This window comes from Sceloporus occidentalis, unplaced genomic scaffold (genome assembly GCF_023333645.1).
Source record: "Sceloporus occidentalis isolate IW3139 unplaced genomic scaffold, rSceOcc1.0.p SCAF_6, whole genome shotgun sequence".
Lineage (NCBI taxonomy): Eukaryota > Metazoa > Chordata > Lepidosauria > Squamata > Phrynosomatidae > Sceloporus > Sceloporus occidentalis.
In genome coordinates this window covers 81,768,617-81,783,911 of record NW_028316986.1, presented here as the reverse complement: position 1 = coordinate 81,783,911, position 15,295 = coordinate 81,768,617, and the positions used below count along the sequence as shown (strand labels likewise).

The window sequence follows — 15,295 nt, the reverse complement described above, 5'->3', positions numbered from 1 at the left end:
GTTTATTTCTTGATTTGTTGGCTTCCTTGATTGGCTTCCTTGATTATCCACCTGTAATGTTGTCTCCTTTTTCCTCCTACCTTCTGCCTTGTCAGGCATTACTGCTTTTTCTAGTTTGTCATGTCTTCTCATAATATGACCAAAGAACAACAGTATTATTTTAGTCAACTTAGGGGTGAAAAGGGCAGCCAAGAAGGAGTGGCCCTGGTTGCGATCGGGTCAGGAACATGGCGACTGCATGGCCTGCTCTGAAAGTGGGCAGCTGCCTGTGGTCTCAAGCCACACGCTACAGGAGCTGGATGAAAATGGGTCCATTTTGATCTGGTCCTTTGGAAAGATTGCAGCATCAAAATGGCTTCTGGCCACTTTTTGTTGTATAAACACCACACCTCCAAAATGGCCAGAAGCCATTTCATTTAGCCCATGTGTTTCAGGACTTGGTTTCTATGAAGAATTCAGGCTTGATTTGCTCCTGTACCAATTTATTTGTCTTTTTGGCAATCAAGGGTATCTGCAGAACTCTTCTCCAGCACCACATTTCACATGAGTTCTTTTCCTGTCAGCTTTCTTCACTGTTCAGCTTTCACAACCATACATAGAAATGGAAAATATGATGGCACGGACAATCTTTATTATTCAATGATATATCTTTACACTTAAGCATGTAGAAAAGCAAAAACAATAAAAAAACAATGTGGAGACAAGCTCTGTGTGCTCTGGGATGGTCAATTGTTTATTCAAAAGTATACCTACCCTTCAAACTCAATGGAGTTGTAAACACTCTCCAAAATATAGGATCATAGAGATTAAAAGGAACAGAATATGCAACATTTCTTTATACAGTGCACCCTTGTTTTATGCAGGGGATCCGTTCCATCCCCCCCCCCCCATAAAACAAAAAACGCGTATGCTCAAGCCCCATTGCAAGTAATGGGGCTTGTGCTCGTGTTGGCACATGCGTGCCATGGGCACACACACCATTGTTTCTTCCAGTGCAGAGCACTCGTGTGGCACAGGTGCACTGTATATACATATTGCAGATAGACCTTGAAAAGGCATAACTAATGATAGGTCTTGAAATACAACACAGGGACATCTGATGCAATCTCTCTAGGTGATTACTCAGCCTATAATTTTGATATGAATAGTATGGGTATTTTTATGTTATAGTTCATTAAGTGTTGTCCTGTCTTTTTAGTAATTATATGCATATTTGTATTTGTTTCTAGCCCCTGTGGCCAAAATGTGTTGGGCTTTTCAAACAAATGGTTGACCATCCCAGAGCATGTGGAACATGTCTCCTCATTTTTTTTTCCTGAGCAGATGGGCCAGGATAGGAAGGGCTTGACCCATGCTATCCTGATCCAGGTCCCAATCCAGATTGGTCCCTGGGCTGGTGTGGGGACGGGTGGGTGTTTACATGCCCACCAATCCCTGCACCATGGACCCTTTACTGCCACACACAGGAGATTATCGCACTGTGTTCTGAGAACGTTCCTATCATCACGTGATAAGAACGTTCCTGGAACAGATATTACTGCATTAGTAAACTAGAACGTGATCAGAACGTGATCAGAACTGCATTTTACCGCACAGCGATTCCTGAAACCGTTCCGAGAACATATTCCACCAAGGCCGCCTCCGTCTCCTGATTGGCTGAAAGAATGACAGGCAGGGAGGCAGGGAAGCAGGCAGGCGAGCGACTGCAGTGAGGGAAGGGGTGTGTGTGAGAGAGAGGGGGGAAAGGAGGAGGGAGGGAAGGGAGGGAAGAAGGAGGGATCGGGAGGAAGGCAGGGAGAAAGAGAAATGGGGAGAGATGAGCCTTGCAAGTTACATCCCAAACCTCCTTTGCAAGGTTGGGAAGAAGGAGGAGCTCCATGCAGGTCTCTTCAAGCCGAAGAAAAGCAAGTTGCCAGGGAGGGGACTGGGCCAAGGGCAGAGCCCCGGCAGCCATAGCAGCTCTTTAAACCGGTTAGAAAAGAAGAGTCCTCTGCTGTCATCCCAATTCCCCATTTTGGCTGCTTGTCACGCCTCCTGTGTGTGTGCGCATGTAATGTGTGCCTTCATAGAATCATAGAATCATAGAGTTGGAAGAGACCACAAGGGCCATCCAGTCCAACCCCATTTTGCCATGCAGGAAATCACAATCAAAGCATCCCCAACAGATGGCCATCCAGCCTCTGCTTAAAGACCTCCAAGGAAGGAGACTCCACTACACTCTGAGGAAAGAGTGTGTTCCACTGTCGAACAGCCCTTACTCTCAGGAAGTTCCTCCTAATATTGAAGTGGGATCTCTTTTCCTGGAGCTTGCATCCATTGCTCCGGGTCCTAGTCTCTGGAGCAGCAGAAAACAAGCTTGCTACCTCATCAATGTGACATCCCTTCAAATATTTAAACAGGGCTATCATATCACCTCTTAATCTCTCTTCTCCAGGCTAAACATCCCCAGCTCCTTAAGTTGTTCCTTGTAGGGCATGGTTTCCAGACCTTTCACCATTTTAGTCGCCCTCCTTTGGACACGCTCCTTTTTGAATTGTGGTGCCCAGAACTGGACACAATATTCCAGGTGGGGCCTGTGAGCTTCCCTCCCCGCTTTAATTCTTGTCTGGCTCTTTGCTATGGAATTCTGGGAGTTGTTTGCTTGCTTTTGTGTGTTGCTCCAAACAGAGGAGCTTTTGTGGGTTCCTTCCTGGAGGGAAGGAGGAGAAGGTCCTGGGCATCCCTGCCATCCTTGCCTCCTGCAGGCTGCCAGCACAGGAGCCCCGCTGGACATGACACTAGAGGCCCCCACAGAAGCAGCCAGACCCTCTCCCTCTTGCTCTCTGCTCTGGCCCCCCTGTTTCCCTCTCTCTTTCTCTCTCTTTCCCTTCTTTCCTCTTCTCTCACTTGTCCCAACTTTCCTCCCTTCCCTCCCTCCTTCTTTCCCCCCTCACACACACACACACCTTCCCTCACTGCAGTCGCTCGCCTGCCTGCCTCCCTCCCTGCCTGTCATTCTTTCAGCCAATCAGGAGACGGAGGAATGAGAGAACGGATTTGAGAACAGATAAGAATATCGCACACACCTCTGTTGGAACGTTCTCATCACGTTTCAGCTCTCTGGGAACACATTCATATCTGTACCCTCCTGGAACACATTTGGAACACATTTAAACGTTCTGAGAACCCGATTGGAACACATACGTGCGGTATACTCAAATGCGTTCCGTTCTCATCACGTGATGAGAACGGTCTCAGAACGCAGTGCGATAATCTCCACAGTTTCATTGTTTTCACCATCTCCTTTAAAGTGATGTAAATTCATCTGTGGTCATTATTTTTTTCTTTCTTAATGTTCAGTTTTAACATTTAGCAGGGGGTTTTCTGGTCAACACAGATGAAGTCAGGTTATATGTATGAGTTCGGTTCCTCAGGGAATCACATAGAGAGAACATACCAAAAGAATGAAAATGCTGTGGCAATCAGGATTATCACTGATAATATGCTGTAAAGGTCAGACTTGTACTGTGAATTATCTGCAGTCTTTTGTCTGAAAATAAGTTGCATCTACTTACAGAAACAATTAATGACAAAAGCTGTTTGGTTACCCCTCCAGTAGATCAAAGTTAGATAAACAGCCAGCACATGAAAGCTTGTTTATAAACCCTACAAGGCAAAGTTGTAAAAAAAAACTGTATTGTGCAGGAAAAGATTTGGGAGCTTAAGTAGGGCATGGTTTTTTCTCTTTTCTCCTTTAATGCCTTCAGGCTGACTTTCTTGGAGGGGAGTTTATCAACATTGAGGGTAGCGTAGCAGGATGGGGCTGGGAAAGTACACTTCAGAGAGAAGGAGATACATGTGTGAGCTTGTAATGCATGGCAACCACAATGGTGGCATGGAGTCAGGGGTCATCAGATTTCTCTTAGAGTTCAGCTGTGATTTTCACATTGGAGGTTTCTAAAATGGATTTTCCTTTATTGTAATGAAAAATATTTGGTATAGCATGGTCCTGAATGGGCAGTTAAGACCTATTAGCTTTCCAAAAGCTTAGTCATAATGGAGATGGAGACTGCTAGAACTGGGGTGTTGATTTGGCTCAACACAGATGCTTGCACTTTTGGTCTCTCCTTGGTATCCATAGCTTATGGGGACTATCATGACAAGATCTTGCATTTCAAACAGCAGCTGTCAGTAGCTCTCTCTCTCTTATTATTACATATGTGGAGTGGGAGTTACATAAAGATATCTTGGAAAAGAGCAGCGCTGTGGAGATAGAGATGTGTGTGCCTCCATGTTTTTGTAGCAATAGGAACAAGACTTAATAATCTTGTCTAATCTAATCATTTTAATGCAATGGGAAATCAAAATGTTAGTTTTGTCCAAGTACAGTGGGCCCTTTCCTTACGAAAAGGATCCGTTTCCCCTGCAGAAGGGAAATACTGTGTATGGTGGAGTCCCATTAAAAACAATGGTGCTCATGAATGCGGTGCAGCACGGCGTGTGCACCACAGGTGCGTGCACCATTGCTTCTTCTGGCGTGGGTTTCAGCACATGCTGAAGCCCCGTATGGCGTGCCCATGTATGATGTGGGAGCACTGTAATCCTATTGTAAAAGGAAGCTTAGAAGCTACATGTAAGTGCTGCATAATTTGGTCATGTTATAGTCATAACTGTAAAAGGAAATATTAGAATAATAGTAACAAAAATAAAACATTAATGTCATTGTAACTTTATATCAGAAAACAATATTAAATGGGAATCCTTTATTGTAACCTACGGTGCTTTAAAATGCAACATTTCAGTTGCAGACAGTATATGTTGCTATATGAATTTCTGTTTAGAAAAAAAAATACTAGCAGTTTTCCCTTTTTTGTTTGTTTGAACTAGTGAACTTTTACAAGACTTGGAAAACTGTGACAATGACCCAGTAGCTATAGCAGAATGTTTTGTATCTAAGGTAAGTGATATTATTTTCTTGTTAATGTTAGTCTGAGCTCTGTTTTATTGCAGCCTCTTTGTACATAACATTTCCAGAGGATGATATCAGTTTGAAGTCGAAGGCTTTCATGGCCGGCATCCATAGCTTTTTGTGGGTTTTTCGGGCTATGTGGCCATGTTGTATAAGAGTTTATTCCTGACGTTTCGCCAGCATCAGCTGCTGGCAAAACATCAGGAATAAACCCTTATAGAACATGGCCACATAGCCCAAAAAAACTCACAAATACTATGATGATATCAGTTTTCAGATGCCTACAACTGAGAAGTAATTTTGCAAATGTAATCACACAAAAGCCAAATAGTTTTATAGTTTGGCATGGACAAATGCTCAACTTTTAGTTCAGTTCAGACCTATGTTTCATATTTCAGTACAAATTCAGATCCATTAACAAATTCATGTTTACATTTCAAAAATATCAAGACATTTTGATGTGGCTCAATGCTCATTTTTTGGCTCTACAATGAAGACATCTTTTTCCCCTTCTGCTGAGGTTGCCTGAGAGCTCTGTAGTGGTGGGTGGCCTAGAAGTGTGTGATGGGGAAAAAACTGACTCTTGGTTCTTTTTCCAAAGTACTTTGTGGGCTGTATGTGTTATACCTTAGAGGTATGGAAATAATTTTGTCCTTTCAGTTGAGCACCAGAGAGAGAACACAGAAGGCAGGTGTTGTCCAGTTTGGTTAGTAATCTGCCCCGAACCTATTTCCCCTTACATTCATCCTCTCTCCCGCCTTGCTTACCTCAATAAAAGTTACTTGTATTCATTGTGTCAAGCTTAATATGGTGGTATCATCTGGAAGGACATATTTATGTCTTAAAATAAATGTTTGTATATTTATACTTGGGAGCTTTCTTTCTTTTAAGTCATGCAGGATGTTAATAGTTGCATGGATTTATGGCTGCTTGTCTGTTGGCCACTATCCATGCTGCTCAGTTCTCACTGAACATCAAAAGATCCTTCTTCACTTGCCAAAATATATATGGATACCTAAGAGGAGAAATGCAAGTTTGATAGAACTATAAATAATCAAAGCATTAAAACAAAATATCTAGAATACTGGCCAAAATCCTGGGTCAGGAGAAGTATTGTAAAGTTCCACACAAGGAAAAGCTACAAAGTATCTCCCCCTCATGCCTCCCAACCCACGTTTAGCTACTGCATTCCCCCTACACCACCAATTTACTGGCTGGTAGAAAGAGGGGAAGTGGCACAGAAGCACCCAGCTGTGTTTCTATATCTGGATGCGCAGTGATCCCAATCCAAGGATTCTTCCAGAAGTCTAGGAGGTTGACCTCAGTGATGTATGTCCAGCTATAGGAGCTGCTCCATTGTTCTTCACTACTGGTCAGTAAAATGCTGGTGGGAGGTTAAAGCAACTGAATAGTGGGTTTGGGGTGGAGTTTAGTCATTGCACAAGGTCAGTAGAGAATTCTAACCTCTACAGTGACAAAAAAACAAACCAAAATAGGATTATGCAGGCATGTTGGACTTGTGCCACAGTAAGTCACCATTAGGATGCCAGATGCTGTCTAAAGGATTTCATCAATTTTGTAATACTAATACAAATCATTAATTTGAATGTTAATTATATTTCTACTAAACTTTAATATATCATTCTTTTCCCTGTTTGTTTTATAGCCACATTAGTTAAGGTTGTTCCTCTGGTGTGATATTAAAACTCACAGTGTTTCATCTCCATAGCAAGCCAAATCCACCTCAGTGAATTTGTGGAATCTGAAATGTATGAAGAAAGTCACAACCCACTTGGAGAGAATCTGTGGGGGAATGGTAGCTCCCTTGTCAGTGGGTCAGTGATGCTGCTCAGGGTTTTAGTGCAAACTTGAATTAACTAAGGTCCTGAAACTGGCTTGGGAATAGGATTCAGTAACTTGAATATGGCCGTTAAAGTTTGCATGAAAACCCAGAATGGTTTCACTATTACACTGATATGAGAGCCACCAACCATTACTGCAGAAAACACTGGTTCAGTGGAATACAACTGCGGTAGAACCCACATTTCTGCAGAGAATGTGTTCCCTGACTAATTGTGGAAATATGAAACCATGGATAATAGCAAACCCTATTGTAATGAATTACTTCTGGTGGAAGTTGACCATTGAGTCACACTGGAGTGACACAGAGATTCTTAGAGAGAACACCTTTCTCAATTCTCCAGTGTGACCCTATGGTCAACCTCTGCCAGAAGCATACCACAGAGTTGCACTGGAGACTAGAAAATGGCTAGAGAGAACATAATTTTTTTGGACATGGATAATTGAAACCATGGGTACTGGTCCCATTGATATGGGGGCCATACTGTATATAACCAATACCAATTGTTCCTCTAGCTAAAATGCTGTTAGTGATTCCTAAGTAGAGTAGAGTAGAACCATTGAATCAATTATTGAATGTTGAGTAAACACTTAAGTGAAACCCATTAATTGAGTAATTGTACTTTAGTCATGACTAGCAGAGGATTCAGGCCCATATATCGATAAACCACATACGAATGGAAGCCATCAGAGCATGGAAAAATATTTGCTGGACTACACCTTCCAGGATTTCCCCATCCAGCATGGCCAGAAAGCCTAAGAATTTGGAGGAGCCTGGGAGTAGTAGAGAACATGCTCTTGGAATAGCAACCAGTGAACCAACAACACCCTGAACAAAGGCCCCAGCAGCAAATAACAGACTTTTGCAGATCACAAAAGCTTTACAAGCAAAAATGAAAGCCAGGCCTCTTTGTCTTTGCTTACTGATATTCTGGGCATTTTTAAAACATGCATTAATGCATGAACACCAGGAAACATTAACTGAATGACTGCAACAATTGAAGTACACAGCTGGCAGCCTAGATATTTTACAAAGAAATTGTTAGGTTGACTGTTTTTTTGGGTGCCAGAGTGGGCATGGAGGGCAGAATGCATTCAGCTTCCACACTTGCATCCCCTGGTCCAACTCCAGAACTCTTCTGGTGGATTGCAGGACCCTTCAGAACAGTATTGGAATATACTGGGGCCTTCAGGGAAGGACAGAAAGGAAAGTCCCATTGGGCAAATGAAAGTCACACATGTAACATTGGGTGTTGCCCAATCATCTTTATATTTTTGATTGGTTTTTGAATGGGTCTTACAATAACTGCTGACTTCAGTTCATTTTCTAATCTCAATTGTATACTTTCATGACAACATCTGCTGAAAAACAGAAGAAAAAATATAATTCTTAGGATAATGGGCAACAATTTCATTTGCAGGATGATGTTTCACAGTTACATGATGTTATGATTAATTGACCATAAATGTTTAGCATAGTTATAGTGAACTAAATAGCTGTTTCTTGTGTTTTTTGTACTTGCTTGCTTTTAAAATCTTATTTACAGTTAGAATACAACTTGAATGTTGAATTTTGCATTTGAAGGGAGAACCCTCACCTCTCTTACAATGAGAAATAGAATGTGAACTTATTCCACTTCCTAATTACAGACTGTAATGTTTCTGGAGTAGATTGTGGTTGACTCTATTATTAGTTCATGGCAGGAGTAGCTTTCAGCTGTAGCTGTTAATTTAAAGCCTACACATTTAATAGATTGTAATTCACCCTTACTGTTTTTCATGTGAGTGAAAACAGCTACAATGTATGTATTTCAAATCAGAAATGCAGGCCTAACACATCAGCAAAGGCTCAGCTGAAGTCTTCTATAATTACTGAGTGGGCTGTGACTGTCTAGTAATAAGACAGTCTTTTAAGTAGAGCAGCGAGTTCTTTTTTAAAAAAGAAAAGTCAGGTACATGCTTATCAGATGACCTCATGCACTGTGAAATGCTCCATAAATCCTTATCCTTCTCTTCTGCTTTGCATACCCTCAGCTTGAATGTTTAAGACCAAGGGTGTGGAGATTGCATTAACTGACTCTTTTCGTTTTTTAAAGCAAATTCATCCAATTCATGGTTTGCAGAACTATTGACAAAAGCATGTGTGTATCATCTGGTTTCCCATGACTGGGAAAAAAACTGTGAGCTTCTGTATCTTCTTGCCTCTTTCCCAGTAACCACTTCTATTTGAAATATCAGACTGAAGACTAGAGAGTGCTCCTGTCTCTTTAAGGATTGTGTAGAAAAGGGAATTTCAGCAGGTAATGCTCATCACATAACCAGGTAACATGCAATACTTGCTGAAAACCTTTCTTCTACACAGCCATTAAAAGGAACAGGAATCCTCTCCAGTTGTCAGGCTGGGAACCCGAGTGCACACCTAAAAAGTTACATATTTGAAAAATATTACAAACCAACCTGTTTAAGCGTATAAAATGCATACATTGAGGGAAAGGTTTCTGAGGTTCTTTTCCAGATGTCCTTGCCAAGCAAGATGAAGGGTAGTCACAAAAGCGTGAGTCTTCTCAGTGGTGCTAAGCCAATGTGGACTCAACTGATGCCCACATTGCAATGGTTTAATACCAGGCGAAGACTTCTTTATTCTCTCAAACTTTTTAGCCTTTAAAAACATGTTAGTGCTTTTTAAACTCTTACACTTCTGATATCCTTTGCTGTTTATTTTGGCTTTTATTTGTTTTAGATATTATGTTTACTATTATAATGTTACTGTTACATTCTTGAGTTTTGGTTTTATTTTGTTAACTTGCTTCAGAAGGTAGGCAGTATAAAAATGTAGCTGCTCGACACTGAAATTAAAACCATGCCTGTTTGATAAAAGATAAACTATTCTCAGCTTTGCACTCTACTTACTGTAGTTTTGCCCTGAATTGTTGCTTTCTTGTTGGCTAATCAGAAATCTGTACATTGTGGAAAGAAAAATATAATTTCCTATTTTTGAGAAAGATGAAGAAATAAACAATAAAACCTAAGTACAATTCCTAGTCCCAAATAGAGTAGACTTATTGAATCAATTGCTGAATGGTAAGAGATCCTATATAAATTATATTGGATCAATAGGTCCGCACTACTTGGGACTGGCAATTAGGTTTATGGGTGATATTTCACAGTGAATTAAATGACAGTAATGTGAGTCTATTTTCAGAAAAAGATTTCTAAATAGCACTGTTACACACTTATGGTAACTAAGTTTTGTCTGTACATGAATGGGTAGAAAAACTTGTCATATATTGGTATTTTTGGATGGATGGAAGTGAAGCTGTAAAAATGATGGCAAGTAATGTTGAGTTCTTTGCAAGGCGGTTTCTATATAAGGGATGATTTCAAAAATTTCTACAGTGTTGTGATAAAACCAATATACTAAATGAACCTTTTCCCTCCTGATCTTATACAGAGTGAAGATTTCCACATATACACACAGTATTGTACCAATTATCCAAGGTAGGAGTGTTTTATTTTTTTATGTGTTCTTTTGAAAGCTGATAAGTACATTGAAATATGACTATAAAAATTAGCATTCAGTCAAAAATATATGATATTATGATTAAGAAAGGCAAGTAACAAGAAAGAAAGTAGAAAAGAGGATTCATGCTTCTCTGAATGGTGCCTGTATGAAACATCAAGTAAGATATTACATTTATTGCAGACTAATGACTTCATTTGAAAATAGAATAATACTTGATTTTCCAGTTCATGGGGTAACTACTGAATGCTGAGAATGTGCACTGCAGCATAATACATATCATGAAGGAGAAGTTTGAGTTCTTAAAAATAATATACTAGGTATTTCATGTTGTTAGGCTACTCATACAGTACATAGGACTGTGAAGCCTACATATCCAGCCAGCCATTTTGTAAGGTTTCTCTGTTTTGCCTACGAGGTAGAAGTATTTATTTGGAGTAAGGTGGGGGCAGGCCTGCCAAGAATGGATTTGTTGCCAGGGTGAAAACTTGTCAGGGCTCCTGTCCCCAGGGGCATCACTAGGGAGTGTGTTTCAGATCTTCCCTCAGTTATACCCTAAGGAGGGGGTGACATCACTGCTCCCAAAAAATCTGCCTTTTGGCAGAAATGGGCAGTGGCATTTGCCTATGTCTGAATTAAAATTGAAGAGATAGTGGCCTGTTACAGACTGCCAAAATAAAGCTGCTTCGGGTCTCTTTGGAGGTATGCTATTTAAATGATGCATGGGTCCTAAGAGTCCGGAGGTTGTGCCAAAGCCATACTCCATTCCTAAGCACTGGAGTGCAGCTTTGGTGTAGCTTCCGGATTCTTAGGGTACATGCATCATTTAAATAGCATACCTCCAAAGAGACCCGAAGCAGCTTTATTTTGGCAGTCTGTAACAGGCCAGTGAGAATGGGGCGAAGTCCCAGTGGAAGGAGAAAGGAGAGGCCCCAGGTTTTTTTTTTAAATAAAATTTTAATTTTTTAAAATATATATTTTTTAAATTTAATTTAACATTTTTCTTTTTCTTTAAAAACATAATATCTTCCCAATTTTCACTTTAATCACACAAAACTATGTACATGTATATGCGTTTAGGCTGTGTGTATGATGTTGTAATTTAATGGTATATTTTTAATTTTGATAGTTGTTTATTTCTCAACTATTACCATTACATCCAGTGATATATTGGAATTATGATTTATGACTAACATTAGTACAAAAACATTACTAAGGATTTTGTATGATGTGGTATGGGAAGAAGTCAATGTGTGTGGGGGTGACACCATGAATTACCTAGGGATGCCACTGCATTTAATGGTTATGTAAAATAAGGAATTTAAGCCGGTATAATTTGATACTTGGTTGTGTGACAACCAATATGTGCTGAAATTCCATCTTCTACACATTTGTAAAAGGTACAGGAGCCCTCTCCAGTTTTCATTCTGGCACTCTATACCCAGCTAGTGTTGACTAATTTTTCAAACAGCAAAACAGACTATTGCCAAGGTAGCTCAAGACTAACTGGTGTATGTGAACCAAGCCTTTATAAATACAACCTCAAATGATATATAAATCCAGCCTCTTATGACAGTTTTAGGCTGCCATAAGACTAGAGGTCTCTTAGGAGCCCAAAACTCTTGTGAGAGGCTCTCCTCTCACAAAATTTGAAGCAGTCTTTATATCTGCCTCCCTCATGTACTACTCACTTCTTGCCTTGGCCCTGCAGCATTGAGAGCAAAAAGCCTGGGTACTAGTGACACTCAAAACTTACCGACCTCTACAGCATTTGGTATATAATTTGAGGTCATTTTGCTGCATACCAAACACTGCATTCTGTTGTGAGCACAGCTAGTGCCTACTCTTCCTGCTCTCTCACTGGAAATAGGGGCTGCTCTACCCCAAAGGCAAAGGATACGCGCAACATAGACTCTGGGCCTCTTCTGGGGCATCAATAATTTGTACATGCTTTTCTCCTGTTCTATGATGTCATGATATCTTTGATACAGTAGCACTCTCTGCTGTTTCTAAAGTGCAAACTCTAGTGGCAAGACACCTTTCTTTCTCAAAGGATCTTCAAGCAGAAAGAACTGTGATGAAGGACAGCATCTTTAAACCATAGGCAAAGTCAGTAATTACAATTTGTAGATTGTACAGTTGCCAAAAGCAATACTTGTAAGAATCTTGCACGTGCTTGAAGTGGTCTTATGGAGATACTCAGTATGGTCAGTGCTGTGCATTTGAAGCTGTAATTTTCTGTATATTTAAAGTATGATTACACAGTGATTGTGCTTATATTATTCACAGGTCAGTGTCTGTACTAACAGAATGCATGAGGAACAAGTCCCTGGCCAAGTTTTTCAGAGAAAGACAAGAGGCTTTACAGCATTCTCTACCCTTAGGATCCTATCTCTTAAAACCTGTCCAGAGAATACTCAAGTATCACCTGCTTTTACATGTATGTTGGCATTTAAGTACCTCTTCTTTGGATGTTTGCTTGCATTGTACAGCTCTAGACAGTAGGGGTCAAATTACATGTTTGTTGTTATTTTTTTCAAAATTGTATAAACTGGCCATTTATCCACTAAACACCTTTGGAGACCTGATACAAAATGTGAAGATCAGGAATCCTGCACCTGGCTTCCTACTGAAAAGTCTTCTTCCAATCCAAGTTTGTTCACCCCTAGAGGTCCTGTTGACTGCAAAATCAACTTTTTGTTTAGAGTAGCAACCAGAAAGGAAGGAGTATTTAGCAGAAACTGAGAACAGACAACTATTCAGATCAGAAGAATTGCTATGCCCTCCCCTCCCCCTTTCCCAGCATCAATAATGCAATGTATAGTTTGACCCTTTTTTCCTACTGACTCCAATCTTCCCATGTTGTGACCAAAGTACAACAGCCTCAGTTTAGTCATCTTTGCCTCCAGGGAAATATCAGGCTTGATCTGATCTAGAGCTCTTTTGATTGTCTTTATGGAAGTCTATGGTATTCTCAGTATTTTTCTCCAGAACACCTATCAAATGTTGATTTTCTTCTGTCAGCTTTTTTTCACTGTCCAGCTCTAACATCCATACATGGTGATGGGAATACAGTGGCTTGGACAATAGGAGTTTCTGTTAATCCTTGGAAATATACTCTCTCCTTTTTTTAAAAGTCTATTGATATATTTGGACAAAAATCATCTATTGATATATTTGGACAAGAAAGGGAATACTTGCAGGAAACATCAATAAGGAAAACTATCTGGTACACCCCTCAATGTTTTAGAGTGCAGGTGAGAGAACTGCATTATCAGAATTTCTTGTACACAGAATAAGTAAAAGCTAAAATTCCTTTTTGCAGTTTTGGTAGAAGGAATTTTAGCTTTTACTTATTCTGTGTACAAGAAATTCTGATAATGCAGTTCTCTCACCTGCACTCTAAAACATTGAGAGGTGTACCAGATAGTTTTCCTTATTGATGTTGCCTGCAAGGATTACCTTTCTTCTCCTCTTTGTTTTCCAACTTTCTTCTCTTTCACTGTTGCTTTTGTCTTTTGTGATGGATCCCTTCTCCAAGTTGGCCCCGTAGTTCCAAACCCTTAGGCTCCTGTCATTAATTTCACCTCTTTCCATGAAGATCCCTCCCTGGATCAGGTACTTGGTCCTCAAGGTGACTCCCATTTGGACCAGTGGGTGTTTTTCTGTGGTATGTATGACCAGACCCTCTATCAAAACAGGAACAGCTAGACACAGTTGTAAAAAAAGAAATAAACAAGTAGAAGTTTATTAATGCATAATTAGATCAAACAACCCCTGAACTGTGAAGTCAAAGGCTTTCATGGCCAGCATCGATAGTTTTATGTGGGTTTTTCAGGCTATGTGACCATGTTCTAGAAGCGTTTATTTGTGACGTTTCACCAGTATCTGTGGCTGGCATTGTCAGAGAATGCTGGCATGAAAGAAAGTGGGATAGCTATCTGTCTGTCTGTCTGTCTGTCTGTCTGTCTATACTGTGTGACTCTGATTTCCATGTTAATCTGTGTTTTGTTCTGTTGTTGAATGGCAAGGCCTCGGGGTGGAAGGATAAACCTCTGAACCATTTAATCATTCACAGCTCCCCAAAACTCTACCCAGTGTTCTCCATTAACTGACTGTCTTGTTTCTATTACAGCTTTCCCCTGTCTACCTTCTGTCAGAGATAAGCCTCAGTTTTCATCCTTTATATGTAGAGTTTGTTGTTGATGTGCCTTCAGGTCATTTCCAACTTAAGGTGACCCTAAGACCATAAAACTGTTACAAGGTTTTATTGGTAGGATTTGTTCAGAGGTTTGCTATTGCCTTCCTCTGAGGCTGAGAGCATGTGACTTGTCCAAGGTCACCCAGTGTTGTACTGGCCAGCATTGGGATAACCACATGTTTCCCAGCAGAGAGGGTCCTGTCCTCCTGTAATCTGGGTTATGTACCTCCCATTTGCTCCTGTAGGCAGGGACAAAAGAAGACCGGCCCCTATAAAGGGAGGGACTAACCCCTCTAGGCCTCAGTCTTGTTCCTGCCTACGCTCCGAGCAGGTCAACTCCTTCAGCCAGCGAAGTCGTTCCTTCCTTTTCGCCGAAGCGGTCAGTTTTTTCCTTCTCCTCCTCCCTGCTCCCTCTTCCCTGCCTTCTCCCTCCTCTCGGTGGTGGGCTATGGCAGAGGACCCCAAGTTCACGGGTGAAGGGCCTCCCCTGGGAAGGGCTTCCCCAGTGCAGGGTCTGCCGGCCTCCCCAGGGGAGCCGGCGATAGAGGTTGAGCATGGGGCCCTGCTTTCTGGGACTTCGGTCTCGGGGGGCTCTGAGCAGGCCCCCTCCTTCCGCCCGGGCCATTGTGGTCCCCAAGGCCTGGAAGAGGCCCCGTCGACCTCCAGCCTCCATGAGGCGAGCGCGGTCCGGGAGCTTGGAGAGTTTGTGAGGGCCATATTCGCCCGAGAAGCCGCGAGCCTCCTGGGGGTGGGTAGCCTCCCTCCT

The 15,295-nt window shown here is 41.3% G+C and overlaps 1 protein-coding gene across 3 annotated transcripts in view; it reads left to right on the top strand.

Moving 5' to 3' along the window:
• PLEKHG1 (pleckstrin homology and RhoGEF domain containing G1) overlaps positions 1-15,295 on the top strand; it is a 166,930-nt gene that overhangs the window by 118,787 nt on the left and 32,848 nt on the right. For all 3 annotated transcript variants that reach the window (XM_089530196.1, XM_089530197.1, XM_089530198.1), the window contains exons 5-7: positions 4,867-4,936; positions 10,260-10,306; positions 12,618-12,768. In XM_089530196.1, coding sequence (XP_089386322.1) covers positions 4,867-4,936; positions 10,260-10,306; positions 12,618-12,768 — 268 coding nt within the window. The remainder of the gene's footprint in view (positions 1-4,866; positions 4,937-10,259; positions 10,307-12,617; positions 12,769-15,295) is intronic.